The 17,058-nt window shown below is 33.3% G+C and overlaps 4 protein-coding genes and 1 long non-coding RNA gene across 12 annotated transcripts in view; 2 read left to right on the top strand and 3 right to left on the bottom strand.

The window, feature by feature from the left end:
• LOC105679811 (kinesin-like protein 10A) overlaps positions 1 to 4,020 on the top strand; it is a 30,328-nt gene extending 26,308 nt beyond the window's left edge. For 3 of the 4 annotated variants that reach the window (XM_067361125.1, XM_012380077.2, XM_067361127.1), the window contains one exon: positions 1,593 to 4,020. In XM_067361125.1, coding sequence (XP_067217226.1) covers positions 1,593 to 1,750 — 158 coding nt within the window. In that variant the 3' untranslated portion in view covers positions 1,751 to 4,020. Of the gene's footprint in view, positions 1 to 3; positions 97 to 1,592 lie in introns of all 4 variants that reach the window. The other variant, XM_067361124.1, reaches the window with a different exon arrangement.
• A 273-nt stretch (positions 4,021 to 4,293) lies between these two features.
• On the bottom strand, positions 4,294 to 11,693 carry Mad (Mothers against dpp). Its single transcript, XM_012380147.2, has 3 exons — positions 11,551 to 11,693; positions 9,146 to 10,480; positions 4,294 to 9,047 (listed from the first exon to the last, which is right to left on the bottom strand). Exons 2-3 carry the CDS (start codon positions 10,393 to 10,395, stop codon positions 8,888 to 8,890), a joined length of 1,410 nt encoding a protein of 469 aa, XP_012235570.1. The 5' UTR covers positions 10,396 to 10,480; positions 11,551 to 11,693; the 3' UTR covers positions 4,294 to 8,887.
• An 857-nt stretch (positions 11,694 to 12,550) lies between these two features.
• Positions 12,551 to 14,768, bottom strand: Fic (FIC domain protein adenylyltransferase). Its single transcript, XM_012379807.2, has 4 exons — positions 14,440 to 14,768; positions 13,625 to 14,297; positions 13,337 to 13,543; positions 12,551 to 13,254 (listed from the first exon to the last, which is right to left on the bottom strand). The coding sequence occupies exons 1-4, from the start codon at positions 14,627 to 14,629 to the stop codon at positions 12,891 to 12,893; spliced, it is 1,434 nt and encodes a 477-aa protein (XP_012235230.1). The 5' UTR covers positions 14,630 to 14,768; the 3' UTR covers positions 12,551 to 12,890.
• Positions 14,769 to 15,046: 278 nt separating this feature from the next.
• Positions 15,047 to 17,058, top strand: part of LOC105679896 (uncharacterized) — a 203,571-nt gene continuing 201,559 nt past the window's right edge. For both annotated transcript variants that reach the window (XR_010891732.1, XR_001101907.2), the window contains exon 1: positions 15,047 to 15,121. This is a non-coding gene — a long non-coding RNA (uncharacterized lncRNA). The remainder of the gene's footprint in view (positions 15,122 to 17,058) is intronic.
• Positions 15,526 to 17,058, bottom strand: part of LOC105679894 (MAP/microtubule affinity-regulating kinase 3-like) — a 316,827-nt gene continuing 315,294 nt past the window's right edge. For all 4 annotated transcript variants that reach the window (XM_067361177.1, XM_067361178.1, XM_067361176.1 and 1 more), the window contains 5 exons: positions 16,922 to 17,032; positions 16,387 to 16,576; positions 16,167 to 16,279; positions 15,890 to 16,061; positions 15,526 to 15,772 (listed from right to left, as the gene is read on the bottom strand). In XM_067361177.1, the coding sequence (XP_067217278.1) occupies positions 15,695 to 15,772; positions 15,890 to 16,061; positions 16,167 to 16,279; positions 16,387 to 16,576; positions 16,922 to 17,032 (664 nt within the window). In that variant the 3' untranslated portion in view covers positions 15,526 to 15,694. The remainder of the gene's footprint in view (positions 15,773 to 15,889; positions 16,062 to 16,166; positions 16,280 to 16,386; positions 16,577 to 16,921; positions 17,033 to 17,058) is intronic.

Here is a 17,058-nt window from a genome sequence, read left to right as displayed (position 1 = left end):
CAGATTTGAGGCGGAAAAGAACAAAGTTTGAGTCACCCTACCTGAGGAGTTTCTCGTTGCGTAGACGTCTTATAGAAAGAAAACTATTTTCCGATGGTACGACAATTATTCGATTAACAATTTTATAAAATAATTTCAAAGAAGCAGCAGCTTATTTTAATGTGCACCATATGTATACTAATGATACGCGTCACATTATTTTTTTCATTGATATCATATAAGCATTTCGATTGAAAAAAATATATCCCCAAAAATAATATTTTTTAACAATTCTATATTTGGAATCTTATTTGATATTCAATTTGTAACGTCAAAAAAGGAATTTTCTTCTCATTTACTTAAAGAAAAGAACTTTATTTCTCACTTTTATCAGATTTATATTGTGCATCAAAATCATTCAATTATTAGGACAATTGAATCATTTGATGAGTGTTCTTTAACTGAATTCTTCATTAATATAAAGAATGATAAAATTGAACTGTATTGTTCTTCCGATATCAGACTCAAACCCTGTGCAACTACATCACATAGATGACGCAATTGTGATATATAAAAACGGTAAAAAATGTTTTTGCAGCAACACTACAATATTAAAAATAAAAATCATATTTTACATGCTTTTCTTGCTACACGAACAAAGATCCTGGGAGGGTAAACTCAACATTTTTCTTTTCTTTTATCGCAGTTACATATCCTATCGTATTTTATTAAATATCATGTACAATAGTATCGTGTTGAATAAAATATTAAATAATCTTATATATGTGTGCTTCGAAAATTGAATTTGATTTTGTAGGACATTAACAGTGCTGTATATAAAATATGATTAATGCATATATCTTTGAGCACATCATTTCATGTATATATATAATATATGCGAGGTGTAACTCTGTTAATAAATGTTATTTTTGTGGATTATTGAGCTGATTATAGTGTCACATTAAGCTTAATTACACGTGATCATGTTCATAATTACTCAATGAGTCTGGGTTGTGCTCCGCTTAAGCTTCAATTTGTGTAATAGTATCTGTAATGGTATCTGTTTAATTATGTTCATATGTATGTATGTATAAATAACAACTCAATTCCATAACTCAAAGTGTTTGAAGACTGGCCCATACGCAACTAAATATAAAAATAGCAGCTTTTATTTACAGCTGGGAAATATAGTTAAGTGATTTAAATTTAGATTGCTTCATATATTATCAAGTTACTAACGATTATCTTTTAATTAACATTGTAATTCCTGTTTTACGGACTTTATTGTCATATTGTTTTTGTTTTCCTTAATATACTGCTAAGATTATAAAATATATTATATATTTATATATAATAACAAAATTGTTACATTTCTAATTAGACAAATTAAAATGACAATAAAACCCGACAACAGATATATGCCTATTAGCTAGGTTTTAAAGTGATACTGTAAAGCTAAATAATGATGCTGAAATAAAACATGAAATATAGCTTCGGCGTACACTTGTAACACAATTATCTCTGTATATGCGATATTTGGTCCTTAACTTTGTTAAACTGTGTTTAATCATGGTTTTGGGTGCTCTGACAAGTGTGCCTGTTATCTGTTGCAGTATATGCCCAAAAGTGGGAGCAGTTGCTAATACAGCAACGTGACAATCTAAACATCGCGCTCGATCAAGTGAGCCAGTTCCGCGGGCAACTGTTGCAAGAAGAACAAATCAGTCAAAAGATGACCCGAACGCGCAACGTTTCAACGCGATACAATTAAGGATGCGGTATAACTTTTTAGCAAATGCGAAAAAAAAAACATATATTATATATTATATATTATATATTCTGATTTCATAATTGATGTGTTTATTATTCGTGGTGCTTTGCATTTTGAAAACAGAAAAATGATAACATATGAATGCGTATCAACGCATTGTTCACGGCTTAAAATTTCTGCGGTAGCAAGAAGGCCTCAAAAAGATGTATAGCGCGAAAAAAGACACAAGAATAATTATCTCTCTTATTGGTTCTTATGTTATCAATCTTAATTATATATAATATATAATATATATTATATATATCTGGTTTCTCGTAATAATATTATATTTACCATTTTATACCTAAGAAATAAGTGTTATTCAGATTACGTATTTTGTGTTCTTATTCGTGATAATTCATTTCGAAGGTAGACAGATGGTACACAAATACGTATCGACGCATTATTGACGGCTTAAAGTTTCATTTTTTGTGCAACTCCAAAAAGAAACTTGGTGTAGATAAAGGTAAGAATAATTATTTGTTATTGGTTCTTATGTGTTTTTGATCTTTATCATATTACACATTATATATTATACATATTATGTATGTAATATGATCAAAATCGAGAATCATAAGAACCGGTGAGACATAATTACTCTTGTGTCTACTTACATCACGTTTTATATCTTTTTAGAGTTGCACCGAGATTGTCACAGAAATTTTAAGCTGTCAATAATGTGTCTGTATGCATTCGTGTACCACTTGTCTGTTTTCGACATAAAAGTATCGCTATAAATAATAACACAAATTACGAAATCAGAATAACGATTCTTTTCAGGCTATAGAATTCTAAATGTACTATTATTACGAGAGATCCAGTGTTATTACTGAACGGAGGAAGAAAAAGCCTTAGTTAGCCGATTTGCCAGAAAGAACAGAAATATATCACGACGATACTACATTCATTCACACACGCATACATACGAACAAGCATAGTGATCGATATTCGTAAACCAAATAACGACTGATTTCGAGAAAAAAAATGTAACTGTTAGCTCGTAAGAAGAAAACTGCACAGCGGCGTTTAGCCAGCCCCGGATGTTTAAGTTTCTTAGTATTAATATCGTTGATGGCATAGAAGAACGGTCCTTTTTTCTTACGTTATTAAAAATATGAGATTAAAATCTTCATTTGATTTGTCAAATACATATTCTTGTGTTTTCTTCCCCACTCTACTGAAACACTCACAGAATGGTTTTAACGTGCGTGTAAATTTTACGTCCAATGAAACACCGTCGATTTTTATCACAATTATAACTACTTGCGTAAAGCTTGTGAATTTTACGCTTCACGGACATATTGTCTTCTTTCGACGAAAAAAAAAATCAAATTTTGCTTCGTAAAATCTCATGTTTTCCAGTTTTTCATCATTGCACTATAGACCATAGAGAATTAAGAAAATCAATATAATGCGTGAATCACACATTGCAGTTTATCTCTCTCTCTCTCTCTTGAAAATTTCATTCTAAATATCCCATTCCTGTGTAAAGCTCTCGTGTTGGACTTGCGAGGAATGAACGTTTAACAAGGTGCGATTTTTACCTAAATATATATATATATAAAATACTCATAGCACGAAGTTGTAAAAAAATGTTTAAATCTATTGTTAAAGCAAAAGTAAATGATATGATTATATCTGCCGCCGAGGGCATTCTTTTAATTTAATTTAATATCGAGTATTTATAATAACCCGAAGCTGCGAGTCTATTACTATGCTTTACTTGTTGAAAGTTTGTTGAAAACGTTCTTTGTTACATATCCGATGTTTCTCGATGGCTAATAAGTATGTATCGTCTAAATTAATGAATATTGAACGTTTTCGATGTAATTTACTGCTCTCAAGCATAGTTGAAGCATATAAATAATTCTATCGTCGAGATTTATAATTGGCCGAACTTTTTTTAGACTGTAAAACAATTGCATTTTATCGTCTTAAATATAGTATTTTTTCAATAAATAGTGGGCGTAATAGGCGAAGCTGAACGATCGAGAGATGTTAATATATTTCTTATTTTTTTATAATCAAATAATTTATGCAGAAGGAGATGAGAAATCAAACACAACACGTATCCTCTTGCCCCCTTTTCCCCGATATATGTCGTACTTAGCAATTGATCTCCAATTATTTTAATTCAATGTGCACAGAAAGATTTTTGGATACGTATGAGCTTTATGAATGAACGTTGTTGCTTTATGAATGAAATAAATTAAATTGAAAAATAAAAATTATCCTATGCTTCTCATATTATCTTGCTTAGCGTACCTCAACAAGACTGATTACGTTCAAAAGAACAACGATTGTGCAACAATAATAGATAGAAATAATTTAACTATTTTCGTACTTCTTATGTTACAACGCATTGTAGAAGAAAATTCCACGAGATATTTAATCGAATTGTGTTTAATCGAGTAATAATTATATACGATACTTTCATGATTTCAAGATGCGGACGAAGGAATTCGGGATGGAGCGGATCGCCAAATGCATAGTTATGAAACAAATACAACCATCATGTTTAATCGCACATAGGTACACAGATAGACATTACTTTTATTTCGTACTTGGTAGAACTGCACAAGACAATATTATCAGAAATGCATGTGTAAACAGCATAGGTAAAGGCGCGTAAACGTGACCGCTGCGTGAACACGCAGCTTTTTATAATATATCGAACAATACACAGCTGGTCACAAAAGATTTGCCTTAAGAATCTTCGGCGTTTCTTTTTTTTTTTTCACTAGGCATCTAAAAATTTTATCCAGCCTATCTCAAAGCGACGAGAATCTTTTATCAGGGTAATATACATACACATATGCCGAAACATATTTAGATACTTGGATACTTTCCGTAGCAATGGAGTGCATCTGTATACATAATCTATTTGGATTATCAATCATTTATACTAGTTTTTTTTCCGCTGAATCGATTTCTTATCGCATAACATGACGCATAACACATACAAGATAAAACACTTTATCATTTCTCATCTATACACAATGTCTTTTTTCTTTTATATAAAGAAAAAAATAAAAACGTGCGGCAAGAAAATAAAATGTATTACACTAATGCCAATGCATTAACAGAGGAGATGGCTATACAAATCGAGGAGGCTCATGTGCCTACGTCGTTTGGTGACAGTTTGGACAGTGAACACGATGCAGCCACATGAGCGTATCGAGAAACCGCACAAGAAGGGAAGAAAAATTGGCCATTATCTTCTCTAACGGTATATATAACGTGGGAATGGATTCCGAAGACATGCTTTTACAAGGCTAACGAGATTTATATATACAGTCACTGACATGCGGAATATCGCAAGCCCGTTTTCAAAATTTTCCTTCGCATTTCAATTGCTTTACATCACTTTACATTAACAGACTTTTCCATTAAAAAGAAAAACCAGGCGTTTTAAAATTAATAAATGAATTTCTAAAAGCATTCCGCGATAATGAAACAATAATTTACAATAGCTCTTAAAATGTTAATAAAAAACTTGTACTTATTATAGAAATTAATATGCAATTACCTGATATAACATATGAATGTATTTTAAAATCGACACAAGTCGATAATGCATTGGTTGGCTATTTGTTTGTTGCACTTTGTAATGTATACATTATCGAGGCGTTCAATTTTTTTATATATAAGGCACGAGAATTTCCAAAATAGCTTTAACTCAAAATCTGTTTCATGTCACACGATTGCGATGAATGCTATTGTCAGATTAGATAGACATTAGATGAACAAAATTTGATATCAGGCACTTATGTCTGAACGTGTAACTGTATGTATACTTCGATGTGACATTATAACGTAAATACAGAACTATCTCGTTTATTTTACAACTATAATTGAAGGGAATTTTTATACAATTTTTCTTTTTCAGTTGGAGAAATTTCTATGCGTTTTCGGACGCATTGGGTCGATTTTTACTATACATTTCAGAGAAATTGCAGATAATATATTATGGCATCTTAAATGACTACATATAATATAAAAGGCATTCAAGGCACAAACTTGGATGGCACGCAACAACAAGGTATATTAATCAATCTTGAAGAATGTTCAAAGTCGAGTTTATACGAAAGAAATAACGCCTTATTTCGACACTCAGATTTGAAGGATCACAATGTTTTTGTAAACGGGCTCCGCGAATAATCCATGATGATTCAATTAGCAGAAAGAATAAACGAAGAACGGTGAAAACATAAAATATAAGCTGTAAGTATAATCTTGCATATGTGAAACTATCCATATACGTACATTTTACAGTAATGTATCGTGCTTGTTTTGAACGTGACAGAATTCAGTGCTGAAAAGATCTCGCAACTCTATTCTAACCGATTCGCCACTCAATAATTCATCGACGCAGATTATGATGTAGCATGATTGTTATAAAAGACTTGTATTTCGTGTACATATCATGAAGAAAATAGGCAAAATTGGATCGTATCCTGCAGAAAGAAATCCACCCGGCAACAAGGTAAAGCCACAAACACGGTATCTTTACTCAGTTATTTTGTCTTTTGATACGAAACATACATCGATAGATTTCTTCGTGCAAAATTCGACCCAATTAATTACCGTTATATCAAACAATAATTTTCTTAGCTAGATCGAGCGAATGTATCTTACATTTTATCATTTTTTTTCTGTAATTATCGATTATTGTCTCCATCGCTTGTACAATCAGCGCAATTGTACCATATTATGCAATATAGAATAAAATAACATTTCGTTGACATTCATGTTTGTACCAAAAAGTATGCTATCCTCAGCAGCTGTTTTGTCGTGGATGTTCGTTTCTTACTATTAGCACAAATCAATTCTAGATTAGAACATCTTATTCTTTTGTATCAATCAACATCTTACTTTCTTTTGTTTATCATGTAATCGTAATTAGTGAAATATTTCTTATTCATTAGTATTTTCTTTTATTTATCACGGAATTGTAATTAGTTAAATATCTTGTTTCTCTTCGTACTATCTTTTGTTTATTATCAAATCGCAAAATTTGCCAAATTGAATAGACAAGAATCACAGCTAGGCACATCGGCAAACAAGCGACAGCAAACGGCAGTGAAAAAAGATGGTATTGTCTATAATTAGGCACTGTTAATATCTATTATTTGACAGCTAAGACACTCAAAGACATCGATGTACTTTCAAGATGCTTGATCTGAGATTTTAGGAACGTAATTAGACAATGAAAGAATTGCATATTTCTGATAAAATATCACAGTGCATAAATTAAACATATTATGCAAATATTCCTTTCTTTTTGGCACTTTTTGTAAAGTAAAAAAGTAGTAAACGTAAAATGTATTAACTCCAATTAATTAGTAAACGTAACTTTTAGTCCAATGTAGACTTATTATGTCCAATGTATAGACTTATTAATCGATGAATCTTCATTATATATATATACTTGTACGCACGCATGACAATTTTCATATAGAATATATACATCGTTAAAATTTCATATATATATATATATATATATAACACATAAAACTTATCTAATCGTGTATTTTTTTCAGGAATTGTAATACGGAAAGCGTACGCTGAATCGATGCATAATATGATAATCGAGAAAAGTACAAGGCAATGTAATCTTACACAAAGATGGAGCAAACTATGGATTATCTTTCTACGAATTAATGAATTTGACGTTTCACTATGGCCGCTAAATATTCGATATCGAACAAAGACAGGATTTGTGTCGTTAATTGGAAAGCGGCCTACATCATCGGACGCAGTTAACTTTTGGTAGTCAACGTGAGATCAGCGTCCTACGTCTAACATTGAAATATACATTGCATCATTTAAAAGCCCGCACTACATCATAAATTGTTTAGCAATAAATTTGAGTAGATCTATATAGATGTAAACGTACTTTAAAGCACACACGTAACTTAATAAGACATAATTATTAGATTATCCTTATTGAGAAGGCAGAAAATATCTTTTCTTTCCCTATAATGTGGAAAATTTACTTACTTTACCAACCATCTGAAATCATTTCCTATCGTAATCACAATAAATCATTACATCATTACATCATCTAATAAAATATCCGTAATACCACACTAACACTAAACACCTCTACGATAAAGTAAAATTTTATTTATATTTTACATCAAATAAAGTGTTGTATTACTTTATATATAGATAATAAAATATTCGCCAGTGTGGTATTATTACAAATTCTTTATGGAACGACTTAAATATTTCTTGTGATTATAATAGAAAAAGGAATGATTATAGCTACTTGACAGAGAAAGTAAATTTTCCATAAATAGCATATTATTTTATACGGCTGATGCATAGGTTTGAAAAATATTTTCTTTTTTATACACCTATACCACGTAATAATTCCTTCCCTACATAACAGCCAGAGTTTTATAGCATCTAAGGGTGTACATTCTGCGATTACAATAGTTCTCAGAGATTATTGTTAAATATACACTTGTTTTTCTACGTAACTTTCTATTTCAAAATTTAAAATAACGATTAAATTTAAAGGCCAAATAAGATTAAAATCAAAAGGTTAATAAGAAACAAGCAGCCAATGCTAGACAATACTATGATTGTGCCTGTGTATTAAACAAACATATAATAACAACGTTTCGACCTATATCAGGTTTTCAAAGTTAACATCAATATTCATTATACATTACAATATTTAAGAAAAACGCTTTCAATACTAAATTTAACGCTTATTTATCATCGCTAATTAATCACATGTAAAATCTTCTTTAATCATTCGCATCATGTTTACGTCGAGGATGTCCAAGACTAGTTAATAGTAATTTAATGCTTTTAGTTATAATTAAGAACCTGGCAATTGCCGAATAAAAAAAATAACATTTAAGTGACCTCTGGGGAACCGTTGTAATCGCAAAATGTATATAGAATTACTTACAATAATATAGGATTACTTACAGCTGTATAACTGTGTTGTTGAACATGTTTGCACAGTCTTCATAATTCTCATATTTGTGCCGATTGCGGCCAATGTCCCTACGCTTAAAAGTGCATTGAGATTAATTGTCCTTTTTTCTTACAAACATCGTCGTAATGTGTGCATATTATTTATGACACAGAACTTATGGCGTTGTGAGGCGGACCCATTTGCGTTAACACTTTATCTAACCATTGTAAGGGTCCGTGCAAGTGTGCTTCGATCCAACAAGGAGTCGATGTAACATCCTGCCTGTGGTACTCAGCACCCCATCCCTTGACGAAAGACATTCTGCAAGAATAAACAACAAATAAATATGAGGAATATAAATATAAATTAAAACTTAATATATAGAAAATATTGAATAAAAATAACGTGCATTAAATTACCTGATTGTGCACATCTTTGTTAATTCATAAACAGCTTCGAAACCATGATTCACGCTCTGTGAGAGAAGCTGGGCAAATTCCTGATTGTTGAATATCTTCAACGAACATCCCGGTGGAATTTTACAAACTGTGCTAGGATGAAAGCCGTGATGGTGATTACAATTTCTGGATTGTACGAATATCGCTGAGTCCGACAGGCATTCGGCGTAGACTTCGCCACCAACGTAGTATAGATGCACTCCCTTGCCTATATGCCGCCTTGTATTTTCTATCGTTGAATTTCGATTTACGTTAGAGAGTTGTCCGAGGCAAAAGCGATCGGAGTTGTTGCTCGGATTTGTGAAACCGTCGATAATTACAGAATGCGATTGACAGTGAAATACCTCGCCCACCCGGCAATTTAATTCATAATAAGCAATCGAGGCCCAGTAAGGTGGTTCTTGGTAACATACTGGTGTGGCCGATTCAATAGGCGCGCTTGTATCCATTGGAACAGAATCCGATGAGGGGGTTTGTCCGGTTTGCGAACCGTCCTCGGGCGGTGAATACGCTGGAGGCGGAGTCTCCGGTAATCCGTTAGTACCATACGGGCTCTGTGGGTTTGGTAATGTCGCGCTCCCTGGACTTGGCACAGAACCGACGGAGGACATGGGCGATGTCGGATTAACACCACCTGTGGAACTGGTGCTGAAGCCACTCGACGAATAGGATACATTGTGCGGCATGCTTGGGTCAGCCAATTGTTGAAACGGCAACAGCGAGTGACCGGGAGCATACTCCGAATGTCTAGGAACCAATACTGGTGGCAGCACTGGGCTCTCTACCCTTTTGTAGTGATAAGGGTTGATGCAGACTTCTTTTTGCTTGGCTGAGAACGGATACTGACACAGTTCCAGTGGTTTCAGCTCGTGGTGTGACTGCAGATCCGGCCATCGCCAAACTCTGCAATATATCACATGTGGCAGGCCCTTGCGATGTGAAACTTGCAATCTGCCGTCTAAACTTCTTGGAATAGTCACGCATTTACTCGGTGTGCCTGGGCAGCTCAGTGCTCGTTCTAGTTCTTCAATCGCGCCTTTACGTTTCTTCAATTTTTTGACCAATGAATCCACTGCTTTCTCTGCCCATTTTTCCTCCTCGTCTCCTTGCTTCCAACCGAGTAATTTTTTTACAGCAGGACTGGTAAATGAAAATAAACTATTTAACGAAGACATTGGGCCAGAGCTTGAAGTTCCTTCCTCATCATCCATAATTGAAGGCTGATGCGTTAATTAAAATTGATAGTTATACATAATATTCTTCTCACATTTACAAGGAATCTTCTTCATCAGCAATCTGAAATCAGGTAATGATCCATCTGATCTTTTAATGAAATTTAAAGACATAGAAAAATTTATTTAGCTTTAAAAAATTATAGATAGAATAACATTTCAAGCGACAGACATTTATTTAGTTTTAAATTTACTTTCCAAATTTCTGTATTAAATTTTTTCCAAATTCTCTAAAAAATTAAATATTTTTGTGTATTGAGCTTTAAATTTCAAATTCTAATAAAATGCATTTCAAAATGAACATAAAAATAACTTAAAATATTGCATTCAATTTCAAATTAAAAAATTATTTTCCTATGAAATATTATTAATTTATACAGTGTTCTAGAATTTAAATTCTATTTCAAGATATTTTCAGGAAACATAAGAAGTTTTTAGGCATTCTTTGCTGTAGCAACAGTACTGTTGTGACAAAACGCGAATATAGGCGTATCGTCGGTCGCCAATCCGAATTTTTGTGATGCTATTTTTATAGGAATATGCGAGTTTAGGCATGTCTCCTCCCACTGCTACGTCAATTCTCTGACAAAGAACAAAATCCCATAAATATTAGAATGTTTTTTAAAGTAAAAACAGCAAATGTTTTTCCGAAGAAAAACCGCGCGAAATCTTTAGAATGTAGGAGTCATTTATTTTGCAAACATTTTGTAGAAGTTTAATTGTAAATTAATATAAATTTTAATAAAATTAACTAATGTAATCTATCATCTTAATTAAATATGCAAAACTGACGTTGCGTTACTTTTAAATTAAAACCTAAATATTTAGTTAAATTCATCTACTAGCACATTTTATTAGGTAATTCATATTTGCAGTAGTGTATAAAGTATATAAAATAAATTTTAGTGCAATATAAATAAAGGAGCCCGACAATATTATTACATACAAATGTGTGCAAGGAGGTTAATTATGCTACGAGAACGAGCGCTCTCATCGAAGAAATTGTCGAGCGGCAAACTGCCGCGGTAAAAAAAACTGACCGGAAGCACACACAGACTACACCCTGCCTCGAGTCGGCACGCAAAACCACCACGCGTGTGATACGCGCTTTCATTTGGATATTCGTTCACTTACGCGCGACTCCCTGGCGATTCAGCATTGTTTTTACCACAGCCTCCCACTCCTGCCGCCTATCGCCCTCGGACGCCACGCTCTCGCCATTACGATCTCTCGCTCAGCGCAAAAAGCGTCCGCGGGGTTATCGATTGCGTTGTTCGACTACTGGTCGGCCGCGCGGGGTGTCGGATGGCAATTCCGCGAACGCACGATGATAATCGGTAACAAATTAATTTCGTGCGCTATGCCGTCTTATGTTGCTATGCTCGCGATCTCTTGCCCCGCTAGCATTCTTTCGTTCGAGCGCCAACCGACAATCGTCGACGCAACGTCAACGGAAAAAAGACGACGAACTTCCAGCGAGCGATTTGACCGTATTTCGACACTCCAAAGTTTACGCAATGCTTCGTTATACTTCACGAACGCGTGACCGATTCGTCAGTACCGCGAACGCCGATATTCAGTGATATTTAGCGCGTACACATCCCACTTGCGTGCGGCGACACGGCGAATGTTTACTCGGTGGATTACACCGAGCGATGCAATCGCGAACGCTTACTATACCGTTTGCAACGCGTAAGTCATTAGAAGTCGCCATGCATTTAGGATGCCATGTTTATTCCGTGGCAGAATCACTGACCAATCGTGTACTAATGTGTTCACAGATTTGAAAGGTCGGTTCATTGCATGCAGCGACAACAAGTCTATATGAATTTTTACCACAGTAAATTAAAGTGACTGCACATAAATGCGTAAGAATTTTGGCCAATAAAATGTCCAGTATGAAACAATATGGCGTTTCAAATTGAGCATTTCTCATTGGTTCCTTTAAACACGATGGAAATGTAGGTTACACGGTAATTAATTCGTAAGTATCAGCGTCATGATTTTAATTTAAAAATGTATTGTGCATTATCTCGCTGTAATGAATACCGGATTGTTTTTGTTTGAAATCAAGGCAAATAGATGTAAGTTCGTAACTTGCTCATTAGTGTTATACACATATCATGAACATAAATTAATTATAAATTAATTTATTTTGTACAGAACGATGGAAGATTCGTATTTACATGTACACACAATAAAATTAATTGGCAGCATTTAAATAGTAACAATACATTTACATAAATCACATCAATGTAAGTACATGAAGTAGATATGCTTGGACTCTGTAATAATGTTGTGGAAAGCTTTTGTTTCTGTTATTCTGATTGTTTTGCATCTCCAGTTTTGAGTCATGTACGTTTTTAAGCTTACTTTCACTTAAAAATTATGATTAACAATAAATAGTAATATTGAATATAACATTAATGTTCTTTGGTCTCAAAAATACTTCAAATCTTAACTAATATTACTTTTTAATCATCTTCCAATACTTTGCTGCTGTCGTCTTCCTCTAAGATAATAGTATTGTGCTTTTCTGTAAACAGAGATTCTTGACTCAGAGCTGGGACTTGTCGAGAATACTCATTAGTCGCCCACAAGAACAAATCCAACGTTTTCTCCGTGCAATTTGCTATAAACCTAACAAATGGTCTCACATCTCCGGCGTTCGCCATTTGCAAGTTCTCATAATATTCATGCCGAAGTCGTTTGTGAATAATAACAGGTGGGTATCCAGCTTGCATAAGAATCATGTTCATAAGCAAACGAGATGTTCTGCCATTTCCATCGGCAAATGGATGTATATGTACTAATTTATAATGTGCTAGAGCTGCATATCTGTAAAGAAAACTCTCCCCTTTAAAATATCTCTCAATTAAATATAAGAAAAACATAAGTTCGTGAAAAAAAAATGTACTACCTCACTGGATGCATCCTGATAGCTCGTTCACTATTTAACCATAATACAAACTCCTCTATCAAATAATGTATATCATCTGGTCCTGGAGGTATATGGCCACCGACATATACTTGAGTCCTTCGAAATTGACCACCTTCAACAGGATCAACATGTCCTAGTACACGTCTATGTATCTCCAGTATATCTTTTATAGAAATGGAACCTACTCTAAAAGTATAATTATACAAATAATTAGAATAGTGATATTTTTATTGGCTTATAAAACTACTGTATATTATAGAAAATTACCTATTGACCAAGGTCGCATTGATATATTTCATGGCAGCATCTAATCCGAGGATTTCATTGTGCTCGTCAATACTTTTTCCTGCAACTGCAGTACGTGTTTCTACTATAGCTCTGGTCTGTGCCAGATTCATAGTATTCCCTTCAATCCCAACTGTGTGATAAATATGTTGAAAGTAAGCCTCTTTCTTAGCGCGTATTAATGCAGCATTGTTATCGGGTATTGCAGACAGAATATTTCTTTTCTTGTCAATGCCTCTAAGCACACTTCTGTCAAGTTCTTCAACTACCCGAGCTGTTCTTTGACTGTTTATTAAAGCACCTTCATGATTTGGTTCATAAGTTAATGCACGTACATAAAACTCATTGGCTTTGATGATATTATTTTGAGTGTACTCTAAAAACTCTCCATAATGATTCAAAACATCTGGATGACATGGTGCTAACGCCACTGCATGTTGGAACAATTTTATAGCTTTTTTTTGTTTTCCAGATAATTTCATCTCCAATGCTAAATGCAAGGATGTCAGGGCCTCTGCTGTCGAAGCTGCAGTATTATGGACTTGTACTTTATCGAGTTCAGTGGTGTCCAATACATCGTAGAGCATGTTGTCATCATAGATATTTAAAATACCTTCAGGAGGAAGAGGTACAAACACATGACTAAATGTTTGTCCTGGAAAACATAATAATAGAAAGAAATTATTAGCTGTTATACTCAAATTGTCAATTATAAGTAGCGCTAGATATGATAATTTCATATGTATTGTAATGTGTGATTAGATTGAAGCAGCTAGTGTCAATGAACTTTTGCCCACCTGTGAAAGCTGTGAATAATCCGTGTACGTATTGTGACAATAATGTGCCAATGACAGCAACTGCAATTCCGGAAACGAAGACAAGGAAGACGACAAGATGGTTCGGTATCATACCGTTCACGGCATCTTTGCGCTTGGTATTCACGTGAGTGGTTTTTGCACAATACTCATAGAGGCACGCCGATAACATCCTCTTTCGTGGCAATTATCGATGGATTTATTTCTGACAACAAATCGTGACATACTTGTCAATCGTGTCGTTCATGCACGTTCATGTGACGCGAAGTGCTGCACCGTCTGCCGACGACGTGAGTCGATTTGTGCATCCATGTGGTTCATTCTGATTGGTCGAGACAGTCGAGGCGACTTGCGCGCCTCTCTAACTGAAAACTTGTTCATTCATATTACGCGCGCTTTCTGTTCTCTCATTCCGTTGTTTCGCGATTTTTTCGTTCCTTTTTAATGTATTGTAAATTTTAACAAAACTTTGACAAAAAATATATTGCAGTATTAACAATTAAATTTAATTAATATTTATACTGATAATTTTTATTTATTTATTAATTAGGTGGTTTGGTTGTTCAATGACTCCTGTAGTCCATCTTTTCCGCTTTTTCAGTGTGAAGTACGATCAAGTTCATTTTGCGCCTTTTCTCCGTCTCGGATCTTCTTCCGTCCGAATGTAAGTATTAGACTTGTTAAATTCCAAATATTTCACAAATTTTCTAATTATACGATTGTATATCTACATGCAATCATGATTGTGTTTCAATTTGGGCATAAAAGTGCGCTGTGCGGGCGCATTGTATATCATATTCGCGAACGAATTAGACGGTAGTTAGTTCGGCAGAAATTGTTGCAAGTATCTACTCAAAATGGTCGATCGACATCGGAAAATGCAGCATCATTCCGCAACGGAACATTAAATAAATATATTTCTGATATTAATTATCAGCATTTGATTACTGTATGTATCAATATGTTTACTATCTGCTGGTCTACATATATATAATTCCGGTTATATTGGGTAATAATCGTATAAAGAGGTTATCTAATATTTTAATTATATATATTAATAACACTGCATTTATATATATATGTCAATTTATATGCACAGACGTACGTCTATTACTACGTATGCAAAAAATAATACAGAAAAATTTTCAATAAAAGTAATTTGCCTCAAATTTGGAATAGCTTGAATTGATAGTACATATGAGTGATTTAACGATATTATCTAATAATTCTAGAAATTTTACGCATTTTTTTTAAGTCTTGCACTTCCAGTTCGACACTGCCACGGTGGTGTAAGTATTTTTTTATAAAAACTGTCCTGAAAAATTACGTAAATATTAAAAACTGGGGCATTGGTTGAGCTAAATGTATTTCATTAATAACAATTACATATATTTTAAGTGATACGTTTTTATTGGAAAATTTGAAATATTACCTTAATTTGTGAAGTAGGTATGCTTCTGCTATCACGCGAATAAGTTTGCAAGATTGAAGCGCTAGAAATCATTTTGTGGTCCGCTTTACAATTTCTAGAAAATGTACTGTTTTTTTCCATTCTCTTGAGATTGGAATGAGATGTAGAATATTTTGATTGATGCATTTCATCTCTGTTTATGATCAATGTAACAATTTTATTGTAACAAATTTGTTTATTATATGTACAAAAATAATATAATTCTGATTCTTTTGTTTTTTTCAAAAGCATACTCTACCTGCATAATCGTTGTTCAGAAATCTTAGCGCTCTTATTTCTTATAATTTGCGGCACGCGACATTGCTGAGGCAATAAGGACGTGTTCACCGTAGATGTATCATAACAAATTTTCTGAAAAAACAAGAAATCAATAATAATTATAGAACGTCGCGTCCTATCATTATAATTATAAGCATTTGCATCAGAATGATGGAGTAAAGAAAAGTCAAAATTTGTACGGAATTTCTCCATTCTTTGGAAGAATAATTTCCGTTTCCGGAGTGGCATCGCGTATTCCATATCGTGGAATTATGTAACGAGGATTTCTTGATCAATTGATCTTGCATCTGGCCATTTCGCATGACGATTATGCAATTAGTATTATTCGAGTTTCTGGATACATCGTCCGGAAAATTATCTTTTGCCGTTCTGTATAAATATAATAAGAATTTCTGAATATAATTATATAATTTTATACATAGATTTTATTCGTAGTCAACAAAAAATACTTTTTTTATATGCAAAAAAAATTATTTTTACTTTGTTGGCAATACATGCATGCAATCATGAAATATATTGAATAATTAATTAAATAAATATGTTACAAATAATTCAAAACTAAAATTTAATTAATTTAAAATTTTTCTTTGTAATATTCCACTGAATTGTATTTTTATTTGTGAAAAATATTGATACTGTAGATACTTTCCAGAGATTTTCTTTGAGTATGTTACATATTTATTTAAATTATGCTTTACATTTTTTAATTATTACCTAACAGTCATTGTTGATAATAGTACATTTTCAGTTTTGCATGTGTCGGAATTTCGAAGAAGTTGCGGTGTTAATTGTTGAGTAGCAATTGTTTGGTGTAATTTATGCGCTCTGTTAAGAATAAAAAGTTATTTCAA

This window comes from Linepithema humile, chromosome 1 (assembly GCF_040581485.1).
Source record: "Linepithema humile isolate Giens D197 chromosome 1, Lhum_UNIL_v1.0, whole genome shotgun sequence".
Taxonomy (NCBI): domain Eukaryota; kingdom Metazoa; phylum Arthropoda; class Insecta; order Hymenoptera; family Formicidae; genus Linepithema; species Linepithema humile.
Note: the sequence above shows the minus strand (reverse complement) of the source record. Positions and strands in the feature narration are given on the sequence as shown.